General features: G+C 42.8%; 1 protein-coding gene across 4 annotated transcripts in view; it reads left to right on the top strand.

Annotated features, from left to right (window-relative positions):
* EPHA10 (EPH receptor A10) overlaps nucleotides 1-27,826 on the top strand; it is a 1,640,855-nt gene that overhangs the window by 887,117 nt on the left and 725,912 nt on the right. For 3 of the 4 annotated variants that reach the window (XM_078681221.1, XM_078681224.1, XM_078681222.1), the window contains exons 7-9: nucleotides 8,435-8,444; nucleotides 13,394-13,400; nucleotides 15,043-15,151. In XM_078681221.1, coding sequence (XP_078537347.1) covers nucleotides 8,435-8,444; nucleotides 13,394-13,400; nucleotides 15,043-15,151 — 126 coding nt within the window. The remainder of the gene's footprint in view (nucleotides 1-8,434; nucleotides 8,445-13,393; nucleotides 13,401-15,042; nucleotides 15,152-27,826) is intronic. The other variant, XM_078681220.1, reaches the window with a different exon arrangement.

The following is a 27,826-nucleotide window of genomic DNA, read 5'->3' as shown; positions in this document are numbered from 1 at the left end:
TCGGTATTTGCCATGTATTGAGCTCTGGTTCTGCCATATCGAACCTTGAGGAAATTAATACAAAATTGATTGTGTAAAGTTGCATTACATGTTGACAAGTTGTTTAAAGCTGAATGACATCATGCACAATATTTACATCATCCGCCTTCCTGTTTTTAACAGACCACATACAATGATGTTTCAGGATGGAAGCTTCCTGGTATAGTGAACAGCTTCCAAATTTGACATATGATTGAAGAGCCTTCTATATTTGTGTAGCTGTTTCAGGCATCAGCCATTGTCTGTAGCGATTACAAATAAATAGCCATTTTATTCAGCGTATAATATCAGCATTTAGCTTTAGACAATATAGTCTAAAATCCGCTCCTCCAGCTAAGAAACTGAAAAATCTGATTAGCAACTAATCACGTACTTCTGTACATGGTAACGTTCATAAAAAGTTGTAAGTAGAAAACCTGACACTAGAGCCTAAATCTGCAGGGGGGTATCATCAGGGGGGTGTATGGGGTGGAGCAACTCCCCAGCGCGATCATTTTTCAGGGTTGGGTAGTGTCACTTTCAAATCATGCCGGTCAGGTCTGGTTGCCACACTTCACCTGTGAGGTGTGTGAGGCCCAGGCTGGAGCCAGCTGAAGCCAGTCCGGGTTTTATTTTAAAAATGAGCACTAGCGCTGCAGGTCCCGTCATTTCACTTAAAATGCTCTGTCAGGATGCCTCTGGTGACCTGCTCTGACATTCAGTGGCAGAGGTCAGAGCTTCTCACTCAACCTTAGACTCATGGCAGACATTGCTCTCTCTAGGCAGCCAGTTGAAGTCAGGTCTTAAACTGTGTTCCCTACTGCTGCGCTGGCGCTCTTCAATCAGTGGATGTCAGAGCACCACTGCCAGCGATCCTTGCCGAAGGGAGTCTTGCCGGCCGGCACAACAGCAAGGAAGACCGGAATTGAACAAATTAAAGATCCTGGTTCAGTCGTGCATCGCCTGGTGGGGAACGGCGGTGGGGGACAGGGGTGGGGAGGTAGAAAAGAAAAAATAAAGAAAACGTACCTGCAGTCCGCATCACCAGCTGTCGCCTCACCTCATTGCAGGAAGCACCCGGGCTCCCAGGCATCCTAAGCCAATGACAAGATTGTTTCCCCTAAGTTCCCCTAAGCCAATCACAATCCTGCATTGTAACCTTGTGATTAGTCTGAGTGCCATGGTTCGGCTCTCAGACGGGGACAAGGAGCATGTTCATGTCCCACACCTGGCTGTGTAATGCAGCCTGGTGTGGAACATGCAAAGTGCGCATGAATGTTTGCCGCCCCAAGAGGTCTAGTCAAACATTCCTGCTCACTTTGAGTGTGCTCACCGCTCCTTCCCTGGCCCTTGCTTTGGCCAGACCCGCCCCTCCCCGCACCTAGGAAATGAAAAATAAAATGATAATAACATTTCATACTATAATTTTACTTCACCTCTGCACTACTCTTAAAGCAGTGGAGCAACGCTCCACCGCCTTAGCTGAGGATCCGCCACTGGACTGGTATGTTTAAATCAAGCCCGTCAAAGCCCTAGTCTAGGACTGTGTCCAGGGCTGGCTTAGCACTGGTGGCGCCCGGTGCAACAACCTTTGTTGGTGCCCCCTAACCCCAGTGAACTGCTTCACCACAGATTCCCTCACTACCATCCTCTAATGGTGCCCTCCATCTCTCCACAGACAATCTCTGAAATTTGTGTCAATTGATGTATAGCACCACTCATAACAGTGTAGGGTGTAACAACACGTTACATCACACACTTATTATACAAAGACAATGAATTATCCGAGTATAAATCAGTGTGTAGGAAATGTTACATAAGAAAATGAAGATTGCGATGTGTAGTAGTCACGTAATCAATCGGGCTAGGCATTATATTTTAAGTGTTTGGCCTGGAGAAGCACAAGCTCAAGATTAAAAAGTAACACACTGGTTGGCTTTCCTAATAAGAACATATTTTCATCCAACACACCTTTTGTACAACATTAGGATAATTAGAGACAGGGGAAAATCATAACGTTTTAACATATACCATGCAGATTACATACAGCTCTTTCATGCCAGTTAATAGCTCACTGTGCTATATTAGGATTGTGATATATAAACTGCATGTAACAAAAGGATCTCTGTGACAAAAGCAGTAACACACTGAGCTACCTTTTTAAAATACAATTCTGTGATCTGCATAGTGCTCGTTCTTTACAGCAGGCGGGTTAGCCCTCTGCACTACTGTATTTAGATTAAAAACTGACACTATACAAAACCTCGATCTCCCTCTTTGATGTCTTGCACGTAGATTATTCACCAGTGTTATCTTGATATTTTTATTGTTGCCTGAAAACTGCTGGTCATACAAGGAACGCTGCAGCAGGGTCTTTTAAGCCTTTACGTTATATCTGAATGCAGATCTCCCAAGGGCAGCACCAGGTGCAGTTGCACTAGTCGCACCACGGTAAAGCCAGCCCTGAATGTGTTCTGGCAGAGCAGTGCAGGGGTGTTTTCTGCATTAGGGCTGTGGGGCTGCACCCCTCTGAAAATTCGAACACATTTACATAAAAAAATATAAAATAGATCGATCAACTTTTTTAACACGACGCACAACGCAGGGCTTTCTGTATTGAAGGCCTTCATTGCCATTGAGGTCTCTGGTTGTATGCACACTGTAGACCATTGACGCAATAAGCGTCATGGTTTTGGACGTGGGAGACTTCATCCCTGCTTGATTTCAGACGTCCGTCATTCAAAGACGTAGATCCCACTCTTTCATCATATTTGAGCGTGGATGCAGGCACTTCTGATCCAGTGCCGTGTTCTCGGTAATGGTAAGTGATTGTAAACTAATGCTGTGTTCTGTATATTGTGCCGAGACCCATCATCACTCTAACCTCCCCCACTGTGACACCCCAGGCTCTCATTGCACATTGCTAGCTCCTTTAGCAATGGAGTTGCGGCATTTGTTCCTTTGTGAAATGGATTCGAATAATGAGTAGCGTTCACGCTTGTTCCCTTGCGAAATGGATCCAAATATCCGGGTCTGGCCCAAAGTGAGAGATATGTGCTGACCGTGTAACATGTGCTTACAGTGATCAGTTCTCTGATGTATGGAATTAAAACTGGCCCTGTGTACATGCTAAAAACATGGATTGACTTACAAACAATGAACGTTAACAACATTGAGGGAATGCATTTCAGCAATTTAGTTCCTCTCTTATTTTACATGCTTTACTTAATCTTGCACTCCCTACAAGTTAGCTATTTGATAATGTTGTTGTTTATCTGTATTTTATTTTGTGCATACTTTGAAGCTTGAGCCAAACAAAGTGCATGTCAGTGGGTTGGCCTCCCTGCGGAGCACACAGAGCAATGTTTGTATATTTAATTTGCCACTGAAATTCTGTGGATATGTGTGTGAAAGGTGGTACACTGATGTCAAAATATTTGCAAGGCAAAAGTAAGAGAAATTAAAGTGCTTACATTTGAGGGAGTGCAGTGCATGTTGGGGATGGTGAAGTGACAGAGATGCGAAGAAGGGCATTCAGGGAAGAGTGAAAAGAGGATTCTGACGAGGAAAGAGAGGGGGTTGAAGATGTGATGGACAAGGTATGCAGAGAAAAAGAGGATCATGTATCTAAAACAGCTAACCCCAGTGACAAAGCAAATAATACTGACAGGCTTCAGGTGTATGTCAGTTGCTGTGCCATTTATCTGGATAGAAACCAAAATACTGGTCTGATGGCACACTATTGGAATCACAGAAATGTATATCGCATGTTCCTTTAAAGAGAACACCCACGTTTTTGATCTCACTTAAAGACCTGTTGGCACATATTTCTATATGACTGGATACAGCTAGCATCTGTGGGTGCTTCTCAAAGTCTTGGCTGAGCATATTTTTCCAAAGTTAATGCTGCATGCAGTGCAAGACACTGGTGAAGCATAAATTTTAAAGGGCTAAAGTTGTCATGCATAACAATTGAAACATTACAGTAACTGTTGAACAAATTAATGCAAGAAGATATGGGGCACTTTTTAATGTGTTTAATATTTCAAAACTATACGTTCCCACTGCTTAATAAGCATTGCTTTATTGCAATATTCATTTGCTTTAAAATGCACCATTTGCCAATCTTTTTTTCATTTCCTTCTGCAGAGCGGGACTCTCCCTTGACCCCAGGTTTGTCAATAGAACTTGTTCACATCGCTTGCTACATAGAAATTATGCCCAATGTTTACACCCCACCCACTTTTAAATGTCATCAGCCACCACTGGAGCAGTGTATTGCAAGGTGTACCCATGGTTACAAGACCCTGATGAAATATAATACTGAAGCAGTGACAGGTATTTAGAATGGCATAAAATACAATGAAATGGGGATCCAACTGGCGGCAGGGGTCTCAAACCAGGAACTTGTGAGCTACTGTAGCTCTCAAGCCACCTCTAGGTAGCTCGCCTGTGTGCAGCCCAGCTTATTAAATTAGAAGGCTTTTGCTTGGTTGAAATAATATTAATATAGCAAAATTGAGAATATACAACACTAATAGTATTAGTGTCTCTCAAAGTGTTTTATTGAACAGTATTAGCTCTCAGTTCAGAAATGGTTTGAAACACCTGAAATAGCTTGACTCACAATTAAAACTTAAATTTCAGCTGAGTGTTTACTAGTAACTGTTAGATCTGGGGGTCTCTAGTTGGCAGAGGTAGGTACCAATGTCCAAATAGAGACCCTTGCTTCTAGTCAGGGTAAGAGGGATACACTCTTTTGATAACCCCTGCTCACCCCCTTGGTAGCTTGGCATGAGCAGACAGGCTTATCAAAGGCAATGTGTAAAGTATTTGTACCAACACTCACAGTAACACAGTGAAAACACCACAAATGGACTCCACACCAGTTTAGAAAAATAAAGTATCTTTATCTAAACTACTCAAGACCAAACCAACAAAAATCCAACATACACACTTCAAGAATATGATTTTAAAAGAGTTCTAGGGTTTGCGTCAAAATAATCCACAGTTGCATCACATTTAGCCCAAAGTACCTGTAGATGCGACAAAAGTTCCAAGTGGAAGCTGCAGCATTGAAAAACAAGGGATGTGTCACTCCTGAGACCCTGGGGAGGAGATGCGAGAGCCCTGTTGGACGCAGTGGGCGTGTTGCGATGAATCCGGTCTGTATGGGGAGGGATGTGATACCTTGTATGGATTCCGGTGTGCAGGTTTGGTAGGAAGCGTCTCGCACAGGCACGATGTGACGATCTTCGGGATGGCGACAATCTCAGGTGCGGCGGCGATGCGCGGCGCAGCATCGATCTTCTCCTCTCGCGATGGCTCTGTGACGATGTTCGCAGCGACGTGATGCGGTCCGCAAGCAAGCGGTGCGGCGATCTAACCCAGTGAGGACAGGCTCTGCGACGATACTCACAGCAAGAGGAATCTTCCAGCACCAGGGCGATGCGTACCGCAAGCGAACGATACGTCAGCTCTTGCAGCGGCAACAGGCGCTGCGACGATCTCGATCTTCGCGGCGGCGTGAATTTCCTCGGACTGTCGGGGATGCGCTCCACAAGCCAGTGATGCGTGAAAATTGCAGATCTTCTTCTTTTCTCCTTGTCCAGCTCCCCAAACAGCAGACACAACTTCCAGAGGCCCCACAATTGGATCAAACACTCTAGGAAGGGCAGAAGTCATACAGCAGAGTTCAGGGGGAAGCTAGGGGTGAAGTCCTTTTGTTCCTGGGATTCTTAACATATGTCCAGATCTCCTCAGGCCCTTGGAGATCTCTTTAAGCAAGGGGACACAGCACACAGCAAAGTCCTTCCCCTCTCCTTGGCAGTAAAGCAACTGCAGGTCAGTACAGAAGCACACAGCAGGATATTCCTTCCTCTTCAGTCTTCAAGCTTTCTCCTTGGGAGAGGTTCCTTCTTGATTCCAGCATGATCTAATTTTCTGTAGTCTGGGTAGCTCTTTTTATACCAGTCTTTCCTTTGTTCTCTGGAGGCAGAGAGGCCTTGGCTTAGTCAGAACCAGTTCTGGTCAGTCCAGGAGCACTTTGTTTTCCTGACTTCTTCTTTCCTTTCAGAGAGAGGGGCAGGGTCGTCAGCCACCCAGCAGGAGGTGGAACCAGCATAGTGGAAGGCAGGCACAGCCCTATTCAGGCCCAGGTGCTATCCCCTCCCACCACTCAAGATGCAGATGCAGCTATTCAGTCTAGGGCTGACTCATCCAGCCTCCTGGGGGCTTCCCAGCTCCTGTCACTCATGAACTAGACAGTCACAAACAGGCCAAGGCACACAGAAAGGTCAGACAAGAGAACAGTCACTTTCCAAAAGTGCTGTTCTCAAACACAGGATTTAAAAAACATCCTTCCTAAACGATAGGTTATTAAATTCTGAGTTCAGGGATACCAGACTTTAATTTTCTATCTTGCTCCTATGGGAAGATATGCAGGTAAGCATTATACACAGCATTCCCCATTATAGCCTTTGGGCAAGATAGCCCTCTCAATAGTGAAAAACAAAAATGGCTATAATTCACTACCAGAGCATGTCACACACACTAGTACATGCTCTACCTTTCATATACACTGCACCCTGCCCAGGGGGGTACCTAGGGCCTTCTATAGCGGTGGCCAATGTGTGCAAAAAGAGAAGGGTTAGGCCTGTTCAGTGTGAACACTGGCCAGGGCAGCATGGCAGTTAGCAACTGCACCCAGGCACCACGGTGGCAGGCCGAGAAACCATTTTAGGGCTACTCATGTGGGTGGCACAATCAGTGCTGCAGGCCCACTAGTAGCATTTGAATCACCAGCCCTGGCACACTCAGTGCACTTTACTAGGGACTTCTTGGTAATACAAATATGCCAATCATGGATAACCAATCACAATTACAATTTACTCAGGGAGCACTTGCACTTTGACACTGAAGCAAAAACGAATTCCAGCACAGTGTCAAAAATATAGGAGGTAAAGGCAAAACGTCAGGGGAAACCACACCAAGGATGCCAGGTCTAACAGTTACTATGTACACATGCACAGTTGAGTTGAGGATCTATTGTCACAATATTGGTGCACATGTTCTGTTCTCAATGTGTGACCTGTCTATTTGTGAATTTAGGAATCATGGCGCAAGACCCTCAGTTCATTATTTGGCAGCTGACATGGAACAGCCTCAAAATGCTTTGCTGTTTGGAACATTTTCCTGGTTAGCGCTGGGTGCACCTTTCAAAAGGTGTGCCAAGCACTAACCCGGAAAAAGCACCGCATTATAGTGAATGTACGGCCCTCAGGGTAGCAGCAAACTCGCTCTAACCCCAGGGCAGCTCATTCAGGTGAAAAACAGAGCAGCTGCTTTGAAGCCGCTCTGTTTCACTGTGTAGGTGGAAACCTGCTTGCACTTTGAAGGAGAATTAGAGATCCCCTCTGCAGGTGGGTGCAATAAGTGACTGCCTCCAGGGCACTGCCTTCAAGGGGCACACTGACAGTGCGTCACCTTATAGCTTCTTTGCCCCTACATCTGTAATATGGAGCGGGTGCCGAGGCAAAGGGATTCCCTCATTACCATGGGGCCACACCCCCATACAAATGAGGGAACGCCCTCTGATGATAAAGATGCCGCTTTATGTGCACCAGAGCTATCGGTATTACAGAAGGGGACACACAGGTGTCAGCAGGCCCTACTGTTATACCAAAGTGCCCAAGGGGAGCACAAAGAGAGAGCAAATGCCTGTTGTATCCCTTGGGCGCTACCAGGACTGGAAAATGCATCACATTCCAGTTTTATCTCTCATGGTCTGCTGTGTAAGTATAGAATTATTATTCTTCACTCCACATTTATGTACCTTGAAGATATATCGTCAAGGTTCATATATGTGGAGTTATATATAGTAAAACGTTGCATACCCATAGAAACCTAGCTTCATGATATGTGTGCCCTCGTTATTCATAACAATATATTTTGCACCATCATATTTCAGTTTCCGATATTCTGACTAAATACCTTTTTTTCACAGCAGACTTACAAACCGCTGTATCGTTATTGAATTTTGTAATTGATGAATACTGCTAGATTTTTAATAAACTTACTGGAGTCAAAGTTTTGTCTGTAATCTACAGGTCACAGGCCTGAATCTCAAAAAATTATTAGAGGGTTAATGTACCTGCTCCAGAACACTGTAATGTTAGGTGGCAGATTTGTTTTCTAAGTGAGACAGGATTCTGGGCTATTGGTTTGTTGTAGATATCCTGTAGGCCTAAAATTACATTTGTGTCAAAATGGCTCAATGAGTTATGCGCCCACTGCGAATAGCTACATGTAAGATGTGAGGCATAAGTTTGAATCCTTGCAATTGTTTTCTACACAATCGTTCATTAATTTAAGGCTCATAAAAGATAGGTTCAGTTATGTAGTATTAAGCTTAAAGTGGCAAAATGGTCAATTTGTAGTGTGGTATATAAATTGCTATCTTTAGTGTGATAACAAAGACATTTATACTAGTGCAACCAGCGTATGTCCGTGCCCATTTAGCCTCTATCATTTGTGTGCTTTCCCTGTGAGTGGCCCAGTCTCCCAAGGGAGGGTGGCAGGGTGTCCACTCAGACTGCCACCACAGATTTGAGGGCATGACAAGTGGTACTTGTTTCAGGTTCAGGCAGTGGGGAGAGTTTGTTGGTCCAATTTGAATCCAACATTTTGTCTTGCTAAAGATGAAATGCGGCTTTCCCGCCACCTGCAAAGATAGTATTTGAGGCCGTTTGCAGTACTGACCCTGTCATTGAAATGCCCTCCTCCTATGTGTCTATCTAAGGAGCCTTTGTCTGCAGCAGAAGGGTGGAGAAGTTGTTCACGATTTCGACTCGGCATGTTTCCCTCTCCCACCTCAACACTGTTCCATCTATGCTTCCTATTATTATCTCCCTTCAAGCTACCTTCTTACAATTAAGGCCAGCCTTTTAAATGCCTATTCCAATATATAGAAGGTTGGAATTGAGTGATATTAGACTCGAAATACATGGCACAATTCCTTGTGCTATCCTATACATTGTATGCACCAAACCATCCACTGGCAATGCATTTGCTAACTCTTTCCAATCAGCACCACCAAACAAAGTTGAAAATGAAGCATTATGATGTCAGGAGATTATCTCAGTGAAAACTGAACTATACTAACTTGTTTAAGTTCAAGGAGAGTAACTCACTGAAAATGTATCAATATTGTACTGTACATGAAAATTGAAAATGAAAATGAAAACTAAATGGACAACATCTCCTAAGGGGATATATGGGCCTTACTGATGGTGGTGGAACAGAAGACACACACCTGAGAAAAGTTATTTGCTCCTTTGTATCACCGTTACCACAATCAGTTCTTTGGATCCTGTGAAAATGTAATCATGTCTGGTTTTGAAATATATCAACCTATATAAACTGATGCAGAATTTTAACATCCTGGCCAGTACTGAATGATACCTCTTAGTGCACAAAAGATTTGATAGTTCTAGGATTGTGCAAAATAATAAACTTAATGGATTCAAGTTGTCATTTGAACACTGTTCGCATCTCCTTATACATGTACTATCAAAACCATTAGTACAGGCTAATAATGTTTTTTGTACAAGTGTTCTGCACTTTGAAAGTAAATAATAGACAATCTAGTGGAACACTGAATTAACTTGCGTGGTAGCTCATGTTAAATGTTTATATTTGTGAACACTACCGTGAACATTCTTACTTTTTCTGCAATTAAAGCCCTAAAGCCTGCCCATCACACCCTCTGGCCCAGTCCCCAGTCATCCAAATGGGCTGAGTGGGTAAGCCACCATGCATGTTGGGAAATATCCGCCTCACACCCCACTAACCTTTCTGACTAAGCTACCCCCCGCAAATCTGGGCTGCCATTTCGTATTTAATTAAACTTCCAACTAAGAACCTCAATGTTAGCAACTCTGTGCTGGGTCTAGTTAAACATTTAGCCCATTGATGAGAATAACAATATCTACTTGCACTATTCTCAAAATAACTGAAGGCATTTAAATTGCAGAGTATAAGCACCACCAGATCATATTTGTCTTGCATGTGCCTGAAAACCAGCAGATGAAACGCTCTCTCTTTTCCAAAGACAGATCACACCAAATATTCCAGGAGAGGAAGTACTTCTTTGAACCAGATATTTTCCTTCAAAAATCTCGACCTTTGATCTAAAAGAGTGCAGCTTTGTGAACAGATTACCAACATATTTGACCTTCTAGCATTTGACCCTGCTACTGGTGATTGCGTTTTAGAGTATGACCCTAGAAAGGTGCTTGAGGCTCCATCAGTCAGCCGAAGATATTTAGAATACCAATGATCGGGTATTGATGGGACAAATGCCACCTTGTTTCGCAACTTGCGAAGATTTTTTAGACATTTTAAAATCTTTGTGAGCTACGAAGTTTGGAATTTTTTAAAAAGGAACAAATAGTAGCAGATATTGTCAGCAAAACCTTGCAGGAGAAAAATGCTGAAAAAAGATGTTTAGTGAAAAGTATCCTTTGCAGAACATTTATTTAGCTAGAATAGCCTTTAGATAAAACTTTGTGCACAAACCTCTTCAGCAGTGGTATTTTATGAAAGTCCTTTAGCAAATGAATAACAGGAACTTCTTTTCCCTACAAAATTAATGCAAAATAAAGGGCTTCCCCTGAAAAGTGAAGAGAGGCCCCTGAGTCTCCCATATCTCACAGATACTCTTTGGTCTTCAGCTGAATAGGTGCAAGAGGGACTGCAACTGGACTATCCGCAGACTTGCAATGGTTTGGAGCTTGTCATGCTCCAGGAAGTGGACTATCACTTGGTGGGTTTTGCCTGGACATTGCTGGCCTGCAGCTAGTGTCAACTGTTGTGCTTGGGTCTCGAAGTACTCTCCAAGGGCCGGTGAACGGCCTCCTGTCCTCAAGGCCCAAGGGACAGAAAGGATCTCACTGTCTCCACAAGATCTTAAGACCACACTGGGTGCTGCGGAGAAAGGTGGAAGTTATCGTGGTTGGGACAATGACCATCCTAACATAAACTGTCATCTCGCTGTCCAGAGGAGTGTGTGCGTAATGATCAGCAGTCTTCTGAGGTTGCGGACATGAGGAGTTTGAGGAGTGCAGGGAAAGCTTGCAGAGTACGAGGGACCAGTGCTTGCAACCAAGGGGACCTTTGCTTTCTTGTGTTCCAGAGCATGAGGTGTCCAAAGGGTGTTTGGGGGACCTGAGTCGGGAACTCAGACTGTCATCGGCCTCCAGATCAGGAAGACAACAGTGCCTGACATCACAGCCTCTGTCTGAGTTAGTTGGCTCCTTCTCCCCATATCCACGCCACAGGGAGCGTTGTTTTGGAAAACATTGTGATGAGACATGAGGGGTATACTGCTGCCTGTCAGGGGTGTATGGCAGGTCACACCTCTGGTTGAGTGGAAAATATCTCTCCAGATGAGAAAGCGCACCTGCTTCCTTGGCCACAACATTTTGGCTATGGGGGGACAGCGACCCCACACTTGTGCACTGAATCAGGCAGAGTTAACCCGCCTCCAGAGGGTCCAAAATGCGGCGGCCAGGATGCTGGTTGGCCTTCCGAAGTTCGTCTCTGCCCGTCGAACTATCCAAGATCTCCATTGGCTACCTGTGGGGCAAAGAATTAAGTTTAAAGCTCTTTGCTTAACTTTTAAAATTCTTAAATTAGCTTCCCCTCCTATTCTTTCGCAGACTATCTTTCATTATATCCCCTCTAGAGCCCTTCGATCCGCTGGATTAAATCTTGCCATTGTGCCACGCTTCAAAAAAGCTAGAATGGGTGGACGGTCTTTTTCAGTGCTGGCGGCAGCTCTCTGGAACTCTTTGCCTGCCCCTCTTCGTTCCATCCCCGACTTGCTTCCTTTTAGAAAGGCACTAAAAACCTTCCTATTTTCTACAGTTTAGTCCCATTTTTTCTGGGTCATCACTACTGTGTTGTGTTACACACTCTCCAAAGCGCCGGGACGCCACTTGGCAGTGGCATCTGTGCGCTATATAAAATAAAATAACATAACATAACACGTGCCGTCAGGCACCCGGAGGTCTAATCCAGATGGATGAAACTAAGTAACTGTTTCTTTCTTTGTTAGGTACTTCTGACTGTCTAGTCAACAGGGTGCCAAAAGGGGCAACGGGTATCATTGGCTGGTAGAGTTATAGGATTGAGGGGCACTGTCACGTGGTATAATCATACACTGGTGAATGCTTGACTTCTCTGCAATGGGAAAGTTAACAACTGCATATAAATGTAAACTGTATATACAATATTTGTTTCGTTTTGATTTCTAAAGAGAAGTTTGACAATTGCTTATAACTGTAGAGTGTATATACAAATTCTATCTTGTTTTGATTCCAGTGTGTGTGTGTAAAACAAAGACAAGTGTTTTTATGCTTACGGTGTGGAGTATTTTTTTGGCGAATGCAGTGGTTTGCGAGGAGGGTGTTGTGCCAAAACTTTACATTTGAGCCCTGAGGATGAGCCTGACTGCACAGTGCCAAGCTACCAGATGATTAGCAGAGGTTATCGGACAAGCGTGTCATACTCATTGTATTTGGATCAGTGGATTCTGACTGGCTTTGATGTGTCTTAGCCAGCCCGAAACCGATGAGTCTAACAGTCTCTTGACCATGAAGGGAAGGGTAGGTGGGTAAAGCTCCTTGCAATGTCAGTGCATTGTGCACTGTGGATAACTTTTGTTGAGGCCATGTATGTATTCTGGATGGATGCTCATAAACCATTCAACAATGTTTGAAGAAAAAGACAAATGCATATGTCGTGCACCCTTGGGTGACAAGTTTTATTTATAACATAGCTCTCAAGTCGCCTGTTTTTCATGAGTGACAGCAGCTCTAGGGTGTCTTATATCCACTCACCTGCCTTGCTGTTCTATGAAAAAGACTGGTTTCAATGCAGCCCAGGTATGGAACAGCAGCAGCGCTGAGCAACACGCATATAGCATTTATAACGTATTTTTTTATAACTTTGCGATTCATTCACTGTAAATAGCAAATGTCATTACTGAGGTACTCGGTTTGCCGACCTTCAGGAGTGCGACAGAGTCTGCACCACATGGAGTCAAACTGGTGACCTTTCGGTCACTATTTTCAAGTGACCAATGTACAATTTATTGATCTACCCCTCCACTGTATTATCAAATAATTTCTAAAATCGGAAAAAATTGTAACGGTCCCAATCCATGTACGAAAATAATACAATTTTGTTTATTTGACATCTCAGTTGAATCACTGTTTATTACGGGTGCATTGGAAATAAGGTTTCATATACATGGCTGAAAAGAATACGAATATTATACTCGGGTAAAACTAAATAATCGTCATTCAACAAGTTTGAGAGTCTGACCCGCCAAGCTGTTGTTGAAGGTTGAGAGGTGTGTAATAAAGTGAGTCCAATGAGTTGAAATAACAGGAGATGAGAAGAGTCTCTGAAACATTTGACAACGTTCAGGTTCATTGATCGGTCCTGAAAGAACATATTTATAGGATTGGTTCTGCTTAGATTCTTCATAAGTGTCATTTCTTACTGGAAATTTGGTGGGAAGGGGGCAACACAAAAAGCTAGTGGCAGACTAAGGTACAGGTGTTAATAAAAACAAACTTGTGCGAGATGGAGATACTGTAATGAGCGGTCAAGACTGTGGCAGCTATAAGTTTGTACTTGACCGTCTAAATAATTTCAACCTCCTCGATGTCAATTTCTAATTTTGGAGGGTATGTTTTTGGTATACTCCTGTGGTGGACGTTAGTTGACCTCAGGGCGTGCAAACCCATTGTTAACTCTGTGAAATCGTCTCGTTTTTTCTTGGGAAAAACACTTTGGGTCACCAAGACTGTTCTAATTCTTTTAGTGAATAAAGACAATAGTAATGGGACTATTTCCACGCAAACATTCACTGCCAATGATAAACCAGCTATTGCATGGCTGATTGTGCCTAAGTCCCTTTTATCGATCAGGACAGCAGTTTTTATGCACACGAGAGCAACTGCACAGATAACCAGCACACTTTAACACGGCCACGTTGTATACTCACTAAAGGAATTTTTAGACTATTGTCCGCTTTTCAAAGGACATTTAGTAATTTTAATACCTGTGAATTTTGCCTACTCACTGGGCAACTTTATGGTTCATCAGAAGGCCTCGAAGACTTATGTGAGCGGTGAGACTTATCCAGGGAGAATTACAAGCATTTAGAAGGTTTCAAGAGCGAGAGGCAATTTCAAGGTTTACAAGTAACTTCATGGATTAAGGGCAATTTCAAGATTGATCAAGAATTTTAGCAATCGTTGACAATTACAAGAACCATGGGCAAGTTCATAATGCCTGGGGGACTTTCTTAACGTGTTAAAGAGACATTTTCTCTTGTTGCTGGCATAGTTTCTATTTTCAATAACTGATATTAACTTACATAAAATGAATACACAAATGGATCATATTTAGTGGTATTTTCACCTAGCTTCAGTCTTCTACAAATTCTTCGGAGAGTGTTGGTTGCCCTGTAGTGGATTCGAGTTGCTAACTAATTGTTCTTTTTAAGAACTACAAACTATGAGTGGGAGGTGTTGAGGACACTGTGGTTCAAAGTAACGAAAAGGGAATATTTAATAGGAGTAACTGCTAAAAGCACTAGCAGCCTAGCAGCTACACTGATGATGTGAACTTGCCACGACAGAGATTAGTATTCATTAGAAGACTGGCCAGATGTGCTCTGCTATTTAATACATGAAACATCTTAGTGTCAGCTGTTGAAAACTGTGTAGGAAGGCTGGTTATCTCCGGGTTGTCAATGGCAAACCCTAGCAGAACTAATCGATTTTCTTCTTAGACATATATTTTCTATATGCTCATCCCGTCGTCCTTTGTTGCAAGGTCTTTACTGTATAATTTCATGTAATCCTCGTAAATCTTGAATTGAGAAATGCATTACTTTTACTCTCTGCAGCATTTCTACAATGACTAGTGTTCCTATTCTTCTTACAGTGGCCCTTGTCTCATCAGAACAGAATCCAGTCATCATCATCGTGGTGGTCTCATCTGCTGCTCTAATAGTGTTGGTTTCAATGGTGGTCGCCCTCATGATCTGGAGGAGGTGAGAATATCTTCTGCTCTTCTTTCATAAAATTAATTATCTTAAATAATGTATCCCTCCCATTACTGATTGTTTGTTCTGAATGTAAATCTGACTCCAAAGACTAAAAATAAGACTCATGATTTTGGGTTTTGTTGTGTCTGCTATTTGTCAACATTTCATAATTTAGCGAATCAACTAATGTTCTCTCGGTGAGATAGGTCACGTTCTAAAACAGATAGATCCAGAGAGGGAAACAAAGGTCAATAAAGGTCAATAATGGTAATCTTGATGTATCTCGATGTATTTACCTTTGATAGTGTAATATAAGCACCAAGGCACAAGGGTCATCTCAGCGAATACTGCAAAGGTTTTTAGAGGGAAAAGTCACTACTTGAGGGTATAGTTCTAAGCAGGCTTTGATAGATTGAATGTTGAACACTTCGTTTTTTTCTGCTGGTTTTGGGACTAGTTTAGGTGTTCTGATATACATTTTGAAAAGTGTTGGCTGTAAATATACATCTCATTACACTACTTAACCAGTATTAGGCACAGATTATCCATTTGCTCAAAAGTCATAATACCTAGAAAGAAAATGCATAAATGATTATAGATCACCAGACCCACAACCCAATCTAATAGTAGTTACACTTAATCTGAATGAGACATGGAGGACTGCAGCAAATATGTCAGATTTCTAGCACCGTGTTTGAAGATGATCGATAAGAAACTATGGGGATGTTTTATTACACATCACAGTTTTCCTAAATGGCCCCTGAGACGCAGGGCAGCCAACCCATTTTTCTTTCTGCTAACCTACAAGGAGTTAGTTATTAATATCTGAATGGGAGTTTGTATCTACCTTGTGCTCAGACATGGTCTGGGCCACCGTACAGTAGTAGATGCACTAGTCTATACTGATGGAACAAGGATATATGGTTTTTACTGAGCACATGGACAAAGGTCCTGGTTTGTAGACTCAATCCAAAATAGAGGTCTTCAATCCAGAGGTTCAAACAAAAAAGAAAATAGCAAAAAATGAAAGGTAGGTTGTTCATTTAAAGCCAGAATCTTCCTCGTTGTAGGAAAGTGGGTTTCTGTTGATGGTAACACCCTCACTTTTTGCTAGATTTCAGATGCACTTTGAGTCTCGGCTAAACAGATTCCCAGGGCCTGTTTTCTTTATCAAAACTGTACATTTGTTTCCACAAATGGCAAACCTCGGGCCCACATGCAAGTCCTTTGTAAAAGGTACGAGTGGTACCAAGGGCCTTGTGACCAGAGAGGGTCTCTAAAGGCTGCAGCATGTATTGTGCCACCCTCAGAGACCTCTCACCAAACACATACACACTGCCATTGCAGGCTGTGTGTTTTGGTGCAGGCAATACTTAAGAGTTGTCATGGCACACTTTCCTGTGTGCCATGCCCACAAACCACTGCCTGTGGCATAGGTAAGTCACCCCTCTAGCAGGCCTCACAGCCCTAAGGCAGGGTGCACAATGCCACAGGTGAGGGCAAAGCTGCATGAGCAATGTGCCCCTATAGTGGTTGTGGCCATTCACAGCCATTGTTAGCGCAGTGGAGCCATATTGAGTACATGGGCTGGAAGTTTGTCATTATGCACTCCACAGCTCCATGATGGCTTTACTGAATGCCAAGGAGTTTGGTATCCAAAATGTCAGCATAATAAACCAACACTGATGCCAGTGTAGTATTTATTAGAAAATGCGCTCAGAGAGTATCTTAGAGATTCCCTCTGAAAAATTACCAACATTTTAGTGTGTAGCTGACTGGTCTGCACCAGAATGGCACACAGAGACATGTTTTAGACACCCGGAGGTGGGAGCCCTTGTGCTGTTGTGGGTCAGGAACAAAGCCTCCTGAGGAGCTCCTCACCTACCCCCAAGCAGAACCAGCATTCAGGGCGGTGAATCTCAAAGGATTTCTGCTCTTTGGTATACTGACCAGGGCATCTCCAGATAGTGAAGATGCCCATACCCTGACAAAGTCCAGCTTTTGCCACCAAGGTCGACTGGAAAATTAGTAATCAGGAGAGGTGTGTCCACTCTCTGCCAGGACCACCTCAAAGGTGTCTTGGACCAAGGTGACCCCCTCCTTAGGAAATTCTCCACCTTGAATAAGAAAAGATTCTACCCAATCAGGTTAGTGGATGCCCCCCCAAAAGGACGGGACAAACAAATGGTGTAGTCACCCTAAAGGCAAAGTAGCCCATTGGCTACTACCTGCCCATACATGTAATGCCCCCAAATTCAATATTTAGGGGCACCCCTGAACCTTGATCCTCAGATTCGTGCACCCTACGAAGAAGAAGGACAAGGTAGACACCGTGCAGCAAAGTTTGAAGGCGATAACCGACTTGGCCGTAGCCCTACCGGCCTGTCTCCAGCTTGAAGAGCCTGCAAAGAAGACAACGCCTATCGTGTGGCCAGCGACTTCTAAGAATCCCAGGAAGATTGCCACTCTTCAACAAAGACCAGATCTCCCGAGGACAGCAGCCCTGTCCAGAAAACTCCAACTTCAAGGACTCCTGATCCAGGCAGATCAGGGACCTCTGCCCATTCTCCATCCAACGCCTGGGCCTGAGTCTGAGTGGCTCACCTGTCCAGTGACATCTCTCCAGACCGAATGTCTTTTTATTGCCAATGCTAACCTTTGCTCTTGTTGCTTGACATCCTGAAAGTATCTCTATATTCCTGTAAAGCAATTCTATTGCATTTGCAAAACAATGTACACTATATTTGAAAAGTATTTCTAGTCTTAAAAACTGTTACTTATCTGCAAATGGGTTATTCTTGGTTCTAAAATAAAATAACAAAGTAATAACTTTTCATGCAACACAATTGGTCTTGGATTCAGTCTTTGAGTGTGTGTAATCATTTCTTGCCTGAGTGTGTTCAACAAATGATTAACACAGCCCTCTGATAAGCCCAATTCCTCAACCACTCCACCACAAATAAAGCTTATAGTATCATCTACTTAAGCCTTTGGGTATCCACTGGACTCTGTTCACTATATACCTTACTTTGGTATAGTACATAAGAGGCAGATTCATACGCTCATCATATACATGAATTTGCCAAGCACACAACTACTAAGAGCACCTCAGAAGTCTCACTGTAGCAGAGCCAGTCAGAATTTCCCTTTTAATGAGCAAGTACTTATAATAGGAATACAAGCAAACTGTAGCAATTTTGCTTCCAGTTCTCTTCTGCAGGTAGATAGGGATTCTCTACATCCTCAGCCAATAATGTAATCCTTTATTCTTCATTTCTAAAATGTAATCAGAGAATAATTGGCTGTGTTTATGGACAAACCCTGGCACAAATTTGATAATGGAATTCCACCGGATCCTATATGAATTTCCATACTTTACCCTCTTATTTTTCCTACTGTTTTTTGGAGTGCTGGCCTTCTGGTGCCAAATCCTCAAAGAGACTCTTCCATAAGAGAAATCCAAAATGGATACATTTCTATACCGTTAGCGAACACAATCTCTTTTCTTTTCTTCAAAATTGACCAGTATAAACTAGACCAGCTCTACAAACGAACTAAGTTGTTCTTCACTCACACAACTTCAAAAGAGCACTGGGGATAATATAAGAGAGATAACTGCCCAGCTGAAAAGAAAGTGAGAAAATGTCACAATATAATGAAGAGGCAGGCTAATTCTTTACAGCTCCTCCCAATCACTCAATCTTTTATGTAAGGGAGACTATCAGTTCTGGCAATTGTAAATTTCATTAGTATAACCTCATTTGATTTACTGCAATTCCAGGAGATGTGATAATCCAAATATTATATCTGTGACCAAACAAATATGAAAACCCCTGATTCCCATGCCTCAAAAACCGAAGAAGTTATTCCTAATCTGCCTTTTGCATAGCTTGCTTCAAACACCAATACTCATATCTTAGAATGAACAGAATTGTTGCCATCATGGTCGTGCAATGAATTCTGAGATTCGATAGATTTTTATGCATAAAATCCATCTCTCTGCTTTCAATTTGGCACTCTGGTTGTTAGATCATATAAAACATTTGCTTAAATTCTATTAATTAAATTATATTTGCAAGTAGACAGCTTAGTAATGTTTCTATTGACATTTTACAACTTTTACTACCAGCTTATGTCATGTTACGTCAGGTAAGTCCTGCATTATCAGATGGTGTACCTAGAGTGAAGAATGGGAAATGTCCTTTGGAATGAAGCCAGAATCACGCTGTACCTTTGCAGCGCTGGCGACAGAACGAACGAGTCGTTACCGAGCATTCATTCAGCACGCAAGTCGTTACAACAGCTTGCTTTAAGGGGGCGCATTTGTGGAATGGGTTTGGATTTTAACCGCATGCGAGCGGGCGGAATTCCGCTCGCACGCTGAGATATTGAAAAGCGCATGTTACGTGACGAGCTGGGCTCGTCATCAGCGTAGCAGGAGGCTACCTCATGACGAGCCCAGCTCATCATCAGCGTCGAAGGGGTTAAGTCCAACACCTTTTCTACTGTTAAATAAACAACAAAAGGGAGCACAGGGTGTAAGGCAATAATGACTGCACCTATCAATAACCTGGTTTAAGTAATCATAAAAATCCGAGTGCTAAGGACCTGAAGCTCAATACCCCTAAGCTTCCAAGGGAGAGTCTCACAATTTACAATAAAACACAATGATCCGGCACTCCACAATAGAAAATCATCAATGAGCAATTATAGCAGAAATTAGAATCCATTCAGCAGGTCTTTTTTTTAATAAATGTTCTTTATTCATTTTCTTCACATGACGAAGAAGCTTAAAAAGTAATATTATGCAAATTATCAGTGAGGAAGAGATGCATTTTTCATCCCACCCTCCTATCAAAGGTTTCTGGTGTCCTAAAACTGTTATGATTTTTTTTCCAGCTTGAGAAATGCTTGTTTGTCAATAAGCATTTGACAGTGTTTCATTTGTGTTTGTTTTTTAATTCATGCAGATGTAATGTTACTCTCTTCTGAAAGGTTTCAGGCCAGATATACTACTCCATAAAGAGACTAGAGAGTTATACTTATAAAAGTCTTGAACATTGTGAAAATGAGCATCCCATTGCTCAGAAAAAGTGAGTAGATGGGCGAAATTAAGTAGGAAGGCTTTGAGTTAGATTGCATAGTAGATGCATAATAAAGACAAGCAATTAGCAGATTTATTGGGTGTTAAGACAAAAGAAAGATAATGCAGTTTCAAGGGATTCTTGTGTGTAAACGTCCTGCGCCTTCCCTCATAATCTCCCTTTCTTCGCTCTCATCACCCTAAATTGTCAGAAAGTGATGTTTCCACCAAAAATCTTGCTGTTATAGCCACTGTGTTTCTTAATATTGCCTCCTTCTATTTCAATATTTTGCTTCCTAAAGTGGGGGTGAAAAGTTACCTCAATGTGACATATTACAGTCCCCATAGTCATTAATTCATTACGTTCCTACTATCTAGATTAATAGAAGTACGCTAATACTCTTACTTCAAGATGGTAAGTATGTGATTGGTAAAATATTGAAAACCCCATACACAGCTAATGTATCCTACAATTGGAAAGAGCAACATAGTATGGTATAAATAAAAGTAGATGTCTAGAAAAGCACAAAAGAGAGAACATTCTTGTGACTATATCTGAAGTCTCGTAAGCAAATGTAAATCTTGTTCTACTCAGTTAGCATGTTCAGAAGAATCCCTTTGGAGTTCTTTCAACTCATTCCTGTGTTACATGCTAAGAAAACTATTTCCACATGAATTACAGATGTATCCTTCAATAAATGAACTACCGTCTTCCAAAAAAATAAAGACTGTAACTCATTATCATCTACTGATGAGGCACAATTTCCTATGTACTATGATACATTTTCAAGATGATCCTTTATTCTGATTTGAATGTTCCTTGTATCAGTTACCATTGTCAATTCTATTTATCATATAGAGATTGCATTCTGTGGGTTTGTAACATTCAATTGTTGTTTAATCCCTGTGAATGAATGACTAAATATAGCATTTGCAGAGCACTCAATCACTCAAACTAGAGCATCCTGGTGCTAGCCTAGACACCAATACTCAGTGAGAAAGTACAGGAGCAGAATAAAAGGAACAAGACCCCATTGTATTAAAGAGTAGTACATAGTATCTGACACCCAGAAGAGCCAGCACTTGAAAGACTTCTTAAAACTAGCTTAATTCTCAATTAGCTGCAGCTTTAGTTCCTAAGACCATGAAGGATTTGCAGCCTCTAGATTTAAGCCGAAATGAAGGAGATTTTAACAAATTGGCATTGGAAGATCTAAGTGTCATCTGATCCTGCAATGTGAAATTCTATCAGTTGGATATTTAAGACCTATGGCGTGAAAAGCTATGAAAACCAAAATGAAAGCCTTAAATATGACCCTCTTCTAATCAGCAGCCAATGCAACCCTGAGTGCTTTGGACGTGGAACTATATTGGGGAGTTCAAGCACCAGTCTGGTAGGTGAATGTGGAAGCAGTTGCTTTGAGCTCCCTGCATAAAGGCTATTGCAATAGTCCAGCCCCGATGATATAAGGGCAAAGGGAACTGTTTTCCTTGCAGCTAAGGGGGAGGAAGTCAACACATTTTTTAAATATTTCATCAATGAATAGCACGTACCGGCTACTGATAGTGCTTGTGGTCAAAAACAGAGCAGCAGCATCTGCTCCATCAGAGCGGAGGAGCGCCGCACCCGACCGCCACCAGCAAATAAAACGACCGCCACCAGCAAATAAAACAAAAATAAAACAAGTTTTAAACCCATTTTATTATCGTTTTATTTAAATCCCCTGGAGCAGCCCCCAGGACTCTGACGAGTCTTGAGGGTGGGTCCAGGGGATGACTCTGCTGGTGGAGGAGTGATGGGCACTCCCTTTACTGCTTATGGTGGTTTGGCTGGCCATCTTAGCTGCGTTGCTGGGGCTGGAGAGAGCAGGCACAGGCTGACAGTCTGCCTCTGAGCGCATGGTACCGGTGCTCAAGCCAATCCCGACGCTGCTTTCATGCAGCATCAGAATTGGTTGCAGTGCATTGGGGAGCCTGTGCCTAGAAGCGGGAAGATCGTGATGCAGCAGGAGACAGCAGCAGCATTACGGTAAGTTTATTTATTTATTTTTTCTTTTTGCCCCTTCTACTGTAGGTGGGGGAGGGGGCACAGTGTCTAGCAATCACATCATGGGAAAAAACAGATAATACTTATTGAACAGAAGAATTACCGTTTTGTCAGTGTTGCATTCTAAGTGTTTTTTTCAATCCAAGGAAAAATGTTCACAAAACTTCTTAAAATTCTGTTTGGACCCAAATAAGTCCTTCTTCAAAGACAAGGTCAATTGAGAATCGTCTGCATAGGAAGTTGTTGCAATTCCATAGGAAGTGATCAAAGATATCAGAGGGGCCATGTAAATGTTGAATAGAGAGGGACCTGGTAATGAGCCCTGTGGGATTCCAAAGGCTAGCAATCTCTCTTCTAATGAACAGTGGCCAAAGTATACTAATTGTTTCCTGTCAGCCAGGAAAAATCTAAGCCAGGTCTTGTTAAAAATGCCGATGTCTAGGAGATCCTGGAGATGTTTAGCATGAGAAATTGTATCAAACACTGCTGAGAGATCCAATAGGGTCAATACCACATTATTACCAGTGTCAACCGTCACCTTAATATGCTCTGAGACTTTTATCAGGGCAGATTCTGTAGAGATTGTGGTTTGGAAACCGGTTTGATAGAAATGTAGTGCTTTGGAATTGTCCAAATAGGTGGCCTGTTGAGCATTCACAATATTTTCTATGATTTTTCCTATCACAGGAAGCAGCAAAACAGGATTAAAAGTGGCCTAAAACAAGTGTCCGACAACGATTTTTTAAAAAGCGGTTTGACCCTTGCCACTATCCAAGCTCCCGGGACTTCCACCAAAGCTGGATTCAGCATATCAATGCCCTTATGCAGATTAACTGGTGGGCATGGATCTCAAGGGGTGCTGGACTTACATGAGGGAATAGATTGCAGTAATTGTGATAGAGAGATTGACTGAAAGGAGAATAGGGTGAAATGAGACTGCAGGGCGTTCAATATATCTCCATGTGACAAGCTTAGCACAATTGGCATCACAGCCATGTTGAATTATTAGAAGGTTTTCTTCGAAAATGGTAGATAGCCTGTCACATAACGCCTCTGAAGGGAGAATATCACTTGATAAAGCTTCGGGTTGCAGAAAAAACTTGGAGATTTGGAAGATAGTTTAGGGTCAAACTTTGCTTGTTCCACTTGGGTAGTAAAAATTGTTTTTTGGGTGCTCCTAATCAATTTATGGCAGGATTTTTAGGCCAGCCTAAACCTATTGCAATCTTTAGATTATAGGCCAAATGCCATTTACACTCAAGTTGCTTACAATAAATATTTTCTTTAGCTAAGTCCTCAGCGTACCACGGTGCAGATTGGGTAGACCAGCATCTGCCATGATGAACTTTATGTGCTAGTTCATTTATGACATTCAAAATCCATTGATTAAATAAATCAAGATCATCAGGGAACCTTCCACTACGGAAGGAGAGACTGTAGCCAACCAAATCGACAAGTTGGAAAATGGGGAGAGTTCAGATCTAACTGGGGATAGGCTGGAGAGCTGGCATCCACTACTAGCTTAAAACGGACTATCTGGTGACCAGACCACACCTGGACTACAGGTTCACCTGGGACAAGACAAAGGAGATTAGTACATATCCCATCCAGGGTGTGGCCAACTGCATATCTGGGGCTCACAACTAATTGAGAGAGACCTAATAGTGTAAAGATTTCTCCAAGGTTTCTAGTATCTGGATTCTCCAAATCATCACTTGTCTTTCCATGTTTAACTGTAACTGATATCATAATAGATGTGTTTGCACCTGAATAAAGGTAGCATTTTAAAATAATGTAACAAATACATTTCACATTTGAGGTACAGAGAAGACATACATATTTTATATCACACTTTGTTTAATGATATAAGTTCCAACTAGTGGAAGAGGTGTGGCGCAGCGGCTAGGGCAACTGACTCCGGAACCCAGGGGCTCACAGTTCAATCCCTGGCACCGGCGGCAGATCAGACCAGCACCATGTGACTCTGGGCAATAACTTGCTTAATCTTTCCGAGGGCCTCCAGCACCTTGACACCTTCGGGTCAAGCTAAATTATTTGCATTCCTGCCTTATATGCAAGTAAAAGACATATGTAATGGAAGTATTTACCATACCTCCCACAAAAGTAGTGGTATTTACTGTGTGTGGTAACTACATCACCCCCATTCACCTCATTTGTAATCGGGACCAGACGGTCAGAGTTTTCTGAAAGAAAGGTTGGGTTCCTATTCCCTCGATTTTTCATTCTTGAAAATGTATGGTGACAACTTGAGTAAACCCTCTGAACTTGCTCATTTCTTTCTTCCTTCCCTTCCTCTTCTGACTGACTCTATGTTTTCCATGAACATTTATTAACTTGTTTGATTTCGATACTTTCCAGAGAGCTCAAGTACTGTCAGGTGGAGAAGAAGGAAATCTGTTCAACCACTAGCGTTTGGCAACATCACTTCTATTGTGAGTTTCCTCCTTTCCTAAGTCACATTGCAGAGAAGTGTTGTATAGGTGCTCCCTATAGCGGTCTGGAGGAATTCCAACCCAACAATAGTTGCTGAATGATGGTGAGAGGGAGTGCTGGAAATGCCTCTTTCTAGGGTGATTTCCCTTGACTTTTTGTGTTTCTCCTTCCTAGTTTTCCACTAATCTGGATGCTAGCATTAGTACTTGAGCACCTTTGGCACTGCAGTGCACTCATCATATACTGTGGAGAGGTATATATATGATTAGCTGAATCGAATTAGCTGTAAGTCCCTTGTCATGGGGTAAGACCTATCACAGAGTCATGTATCTCAAATGTAGCTGAGTGGGCCAGCCATACTGGTTGTGAAATCCACGGAGATAGCTCATTAATTGTTTTTTTGTTTTTTTAACTTTATTTTAAATTTTCAGTTACATTACAGATAACCAGCATGTTTTCACGTATATGGTTAAAAGAACATATAACAGTGGTCCAGTCATCATAGATGTAAAGAAACAGTCCTACAATGTGTACTCTGGAGCCTAGTATAGCAATTTCCTGATCCTATATACTCATCGTAACAATCACAAGATGTTGTCAACTTTCATAGACATTAAATCACATAACACATTTGCGACCCCAGTAGCTTGACAGAGGCCATGTGAACCTTCGTGGGATCTGCTGAGTGGACAGCTGTGTATCAATAGGCGAAGGAATGTGGAGGTCAGGCAATAAGACATGTATCATAAATGGCATTGATGTCACGAGGATGGGGGAGGGGCAGAGAGTCGTACATGTGACAAGGGTGAAGTCGAGGATGGTGTTGCATCAGCATTTGGATGCATACTGGGGTGTGCAAAATAGAAACCTGTGAGGCGGACCCATATGTCTGAAGGTCGTGATGCATTGGGGAGTAGCTCAGCATAGTGAGATAATTGTTCCTGGCAGTACACCAAGTCCGTCATCGAATCTTTAAACGTAGGTGTTCGTCTCCTACCCCATCGACAAGCCACCCTTCTTTTGGCCAATAAGAGACCCAGGGAAACATATTTCCGGAGCATTCTTGGAATGTGATCAGTATATCCCAATAAGGCAAAGAGGGGAATTTTCGGTATAGTGATGGAGGTCATCTGTTCCAGGGCATCTAGGACTTGGCTCCAGTAGTCGTGTACCCCGGGGCAGTTCCAGGCCAGATGGAGAAAATCTGCATCTATCACAGTAATCCGATTCCTTGAGTTTATATTTGTACATCCTAGTAGGGGTATAGTATGTTTGGTGTATGAATTTGAAATGTATAATATGCAGTCTGCTGCTGGCAGAGATTTGATGCATCTGTGTGCAGCAATATCCCCATTGTTCGTCAGAAAATTCAAGGCCCAATTCAGCATTATATTGTACCCGTGCCGGGCAGGGGGGTCTGAGGCGTTGAGTGTATATGGTATGGTATATTGTTGATACAAGGCGTATTGGCGAGGTTATGCTGAGCAACATATGAAGCGGGAGAAGACTGGGGATTCTTGTGGGAAGTCTGGGGTAATGGAGCGGATACCCTGTCGAAGACGTATATATAGGAAAATGTCCTGAGGGGTCTGCTGATGTGACTGGAAGAACGTATCGACGGTGCGAAACCTACCCCCCCCCCCCCCTGATACAGGCCCCAGAAGCTGCTGAAAGGCTATTTCTTGCAGTAGTGGCATTTTGGGGTGATAGACAAGTGGAGGCCTTGGTGAATAAATCGTGGTAGTCCTCATAATGAGTTGTATACGATGCCACGCCATGATTGAGCATCTGAACGTGGTAGGATCCCTCTCGCGGGGCTGTATGTCAGTGTAAATCGTGCCTGCTATAGGTATGGGATCAGCCAGTCAGTGTTCTGCCGCTATTTGTGGCATATATCGAGGTGGGTACACCCAATAATAAATGTAGTGCGTCTGCGCACTGAGATAATACAGCTCCATGTCCGGAATGTCAAGACCGCCTTGTGCATATGGCCTGGTAAGGACGCTCCAGCTAACTTGCAATTGTTTACCCCCCTATACCAGCCGAATCAGCTCAGTACGGAGTTCTTGGAAGAAATACCTGCCAGGATGATACGGAATATTGAGGAAAAGGTAAAGTAGGTGCAGGAGGATGACCATTTTAATCAGTGACGCTCGTCCCACTAAAGACAGTGGTAAAGCAATCCAGCGAGTGATACTATCTTTTATATGCTCGATAGCCGTGCCATAGTTTAGTCGCATCAACTCGTCTCTATCCCGTGAAATGCGAATGCCCAGGTATTTTAGAGCCGTATCGCACCACTCCAATGAGAAGTCAGGGGAAAATGTTGTTGTTGATGAGGTCAATGGGAAGAGGCTAGATTTTTTCCAATTAATGTGTACCCTGGATACTTTCCAAAACGTAGGAATTCACGGAGGATGGGATTCAAATTTTCCTGTGGGTGCCTAATATACAGGGTGACATCATCTGCATAGAGTGATACTAGGACCTGTCTCAAATTGCATCAAAGTGCCCGTTGTTGATGATGCTGCCGAAGTTTCGCCGCCAACTGCTCCACCGCAAGGGCGAAGAGAAGGGACGATAGCAGGAAACATTGCCTCTTGAAATCTCAAAGGGAGGGGATGTGTGCCCATTGATAAGGACTTGGCGGTTGTCCGGCAATATCGGAGTTGTATCCATGATAAGAAAAGGGGGGGGGGGGAATCCCATACATCTCATAATAGCAAATATACAGTCCCATTTAACCGAGTTGAATGCCTTAGTGGCATCGAGAAACACAGCGGCCATGGGAAGCTCGGGCACCACATTTTGGAGAGTCGCAAAGAGGGTCCTTAGATTGTGGAAGGTAGCTCTTCCCGGTATGAATCCCGATTGGTCGGGAAGGACCAATTTGTCCATCAATAGGCTGAGCCTATTAGCGATGACCTTGGCAAGGATTTTGGTGTCACAGTTAATCAGGGAAAGTGGGCGATACGAATCGCAGCTAATTTAAGGTTTATCGGGTTTTAGTAATGTCATCACCAAGGCTTCCCTCATCGAGGGTGGGAGTATAGCAGATTCGAGTGAGTCTTCATATACTTCGCGCAATATGGGGGTC

Source organism: Lissotriton helveticus, chromosome 3_1 (genome assembly GCF_964261635.1).
Source record: "Lissotriton helveticus chromosome 3_1, aLisHel1.1, whole genome shotgun sequence".
Lineage (NCBI taxonomy): Eukaryota > Metazoa > Chordata > Amphibia > Caudata > Salamandridae > Lissotriton > Lissotriton helveticus.
The sequence above is the reverse complement of the archived record's forward strand: the minus strand, read 5'-3'. Positions and strand labels throughout refer to the sequence as shown.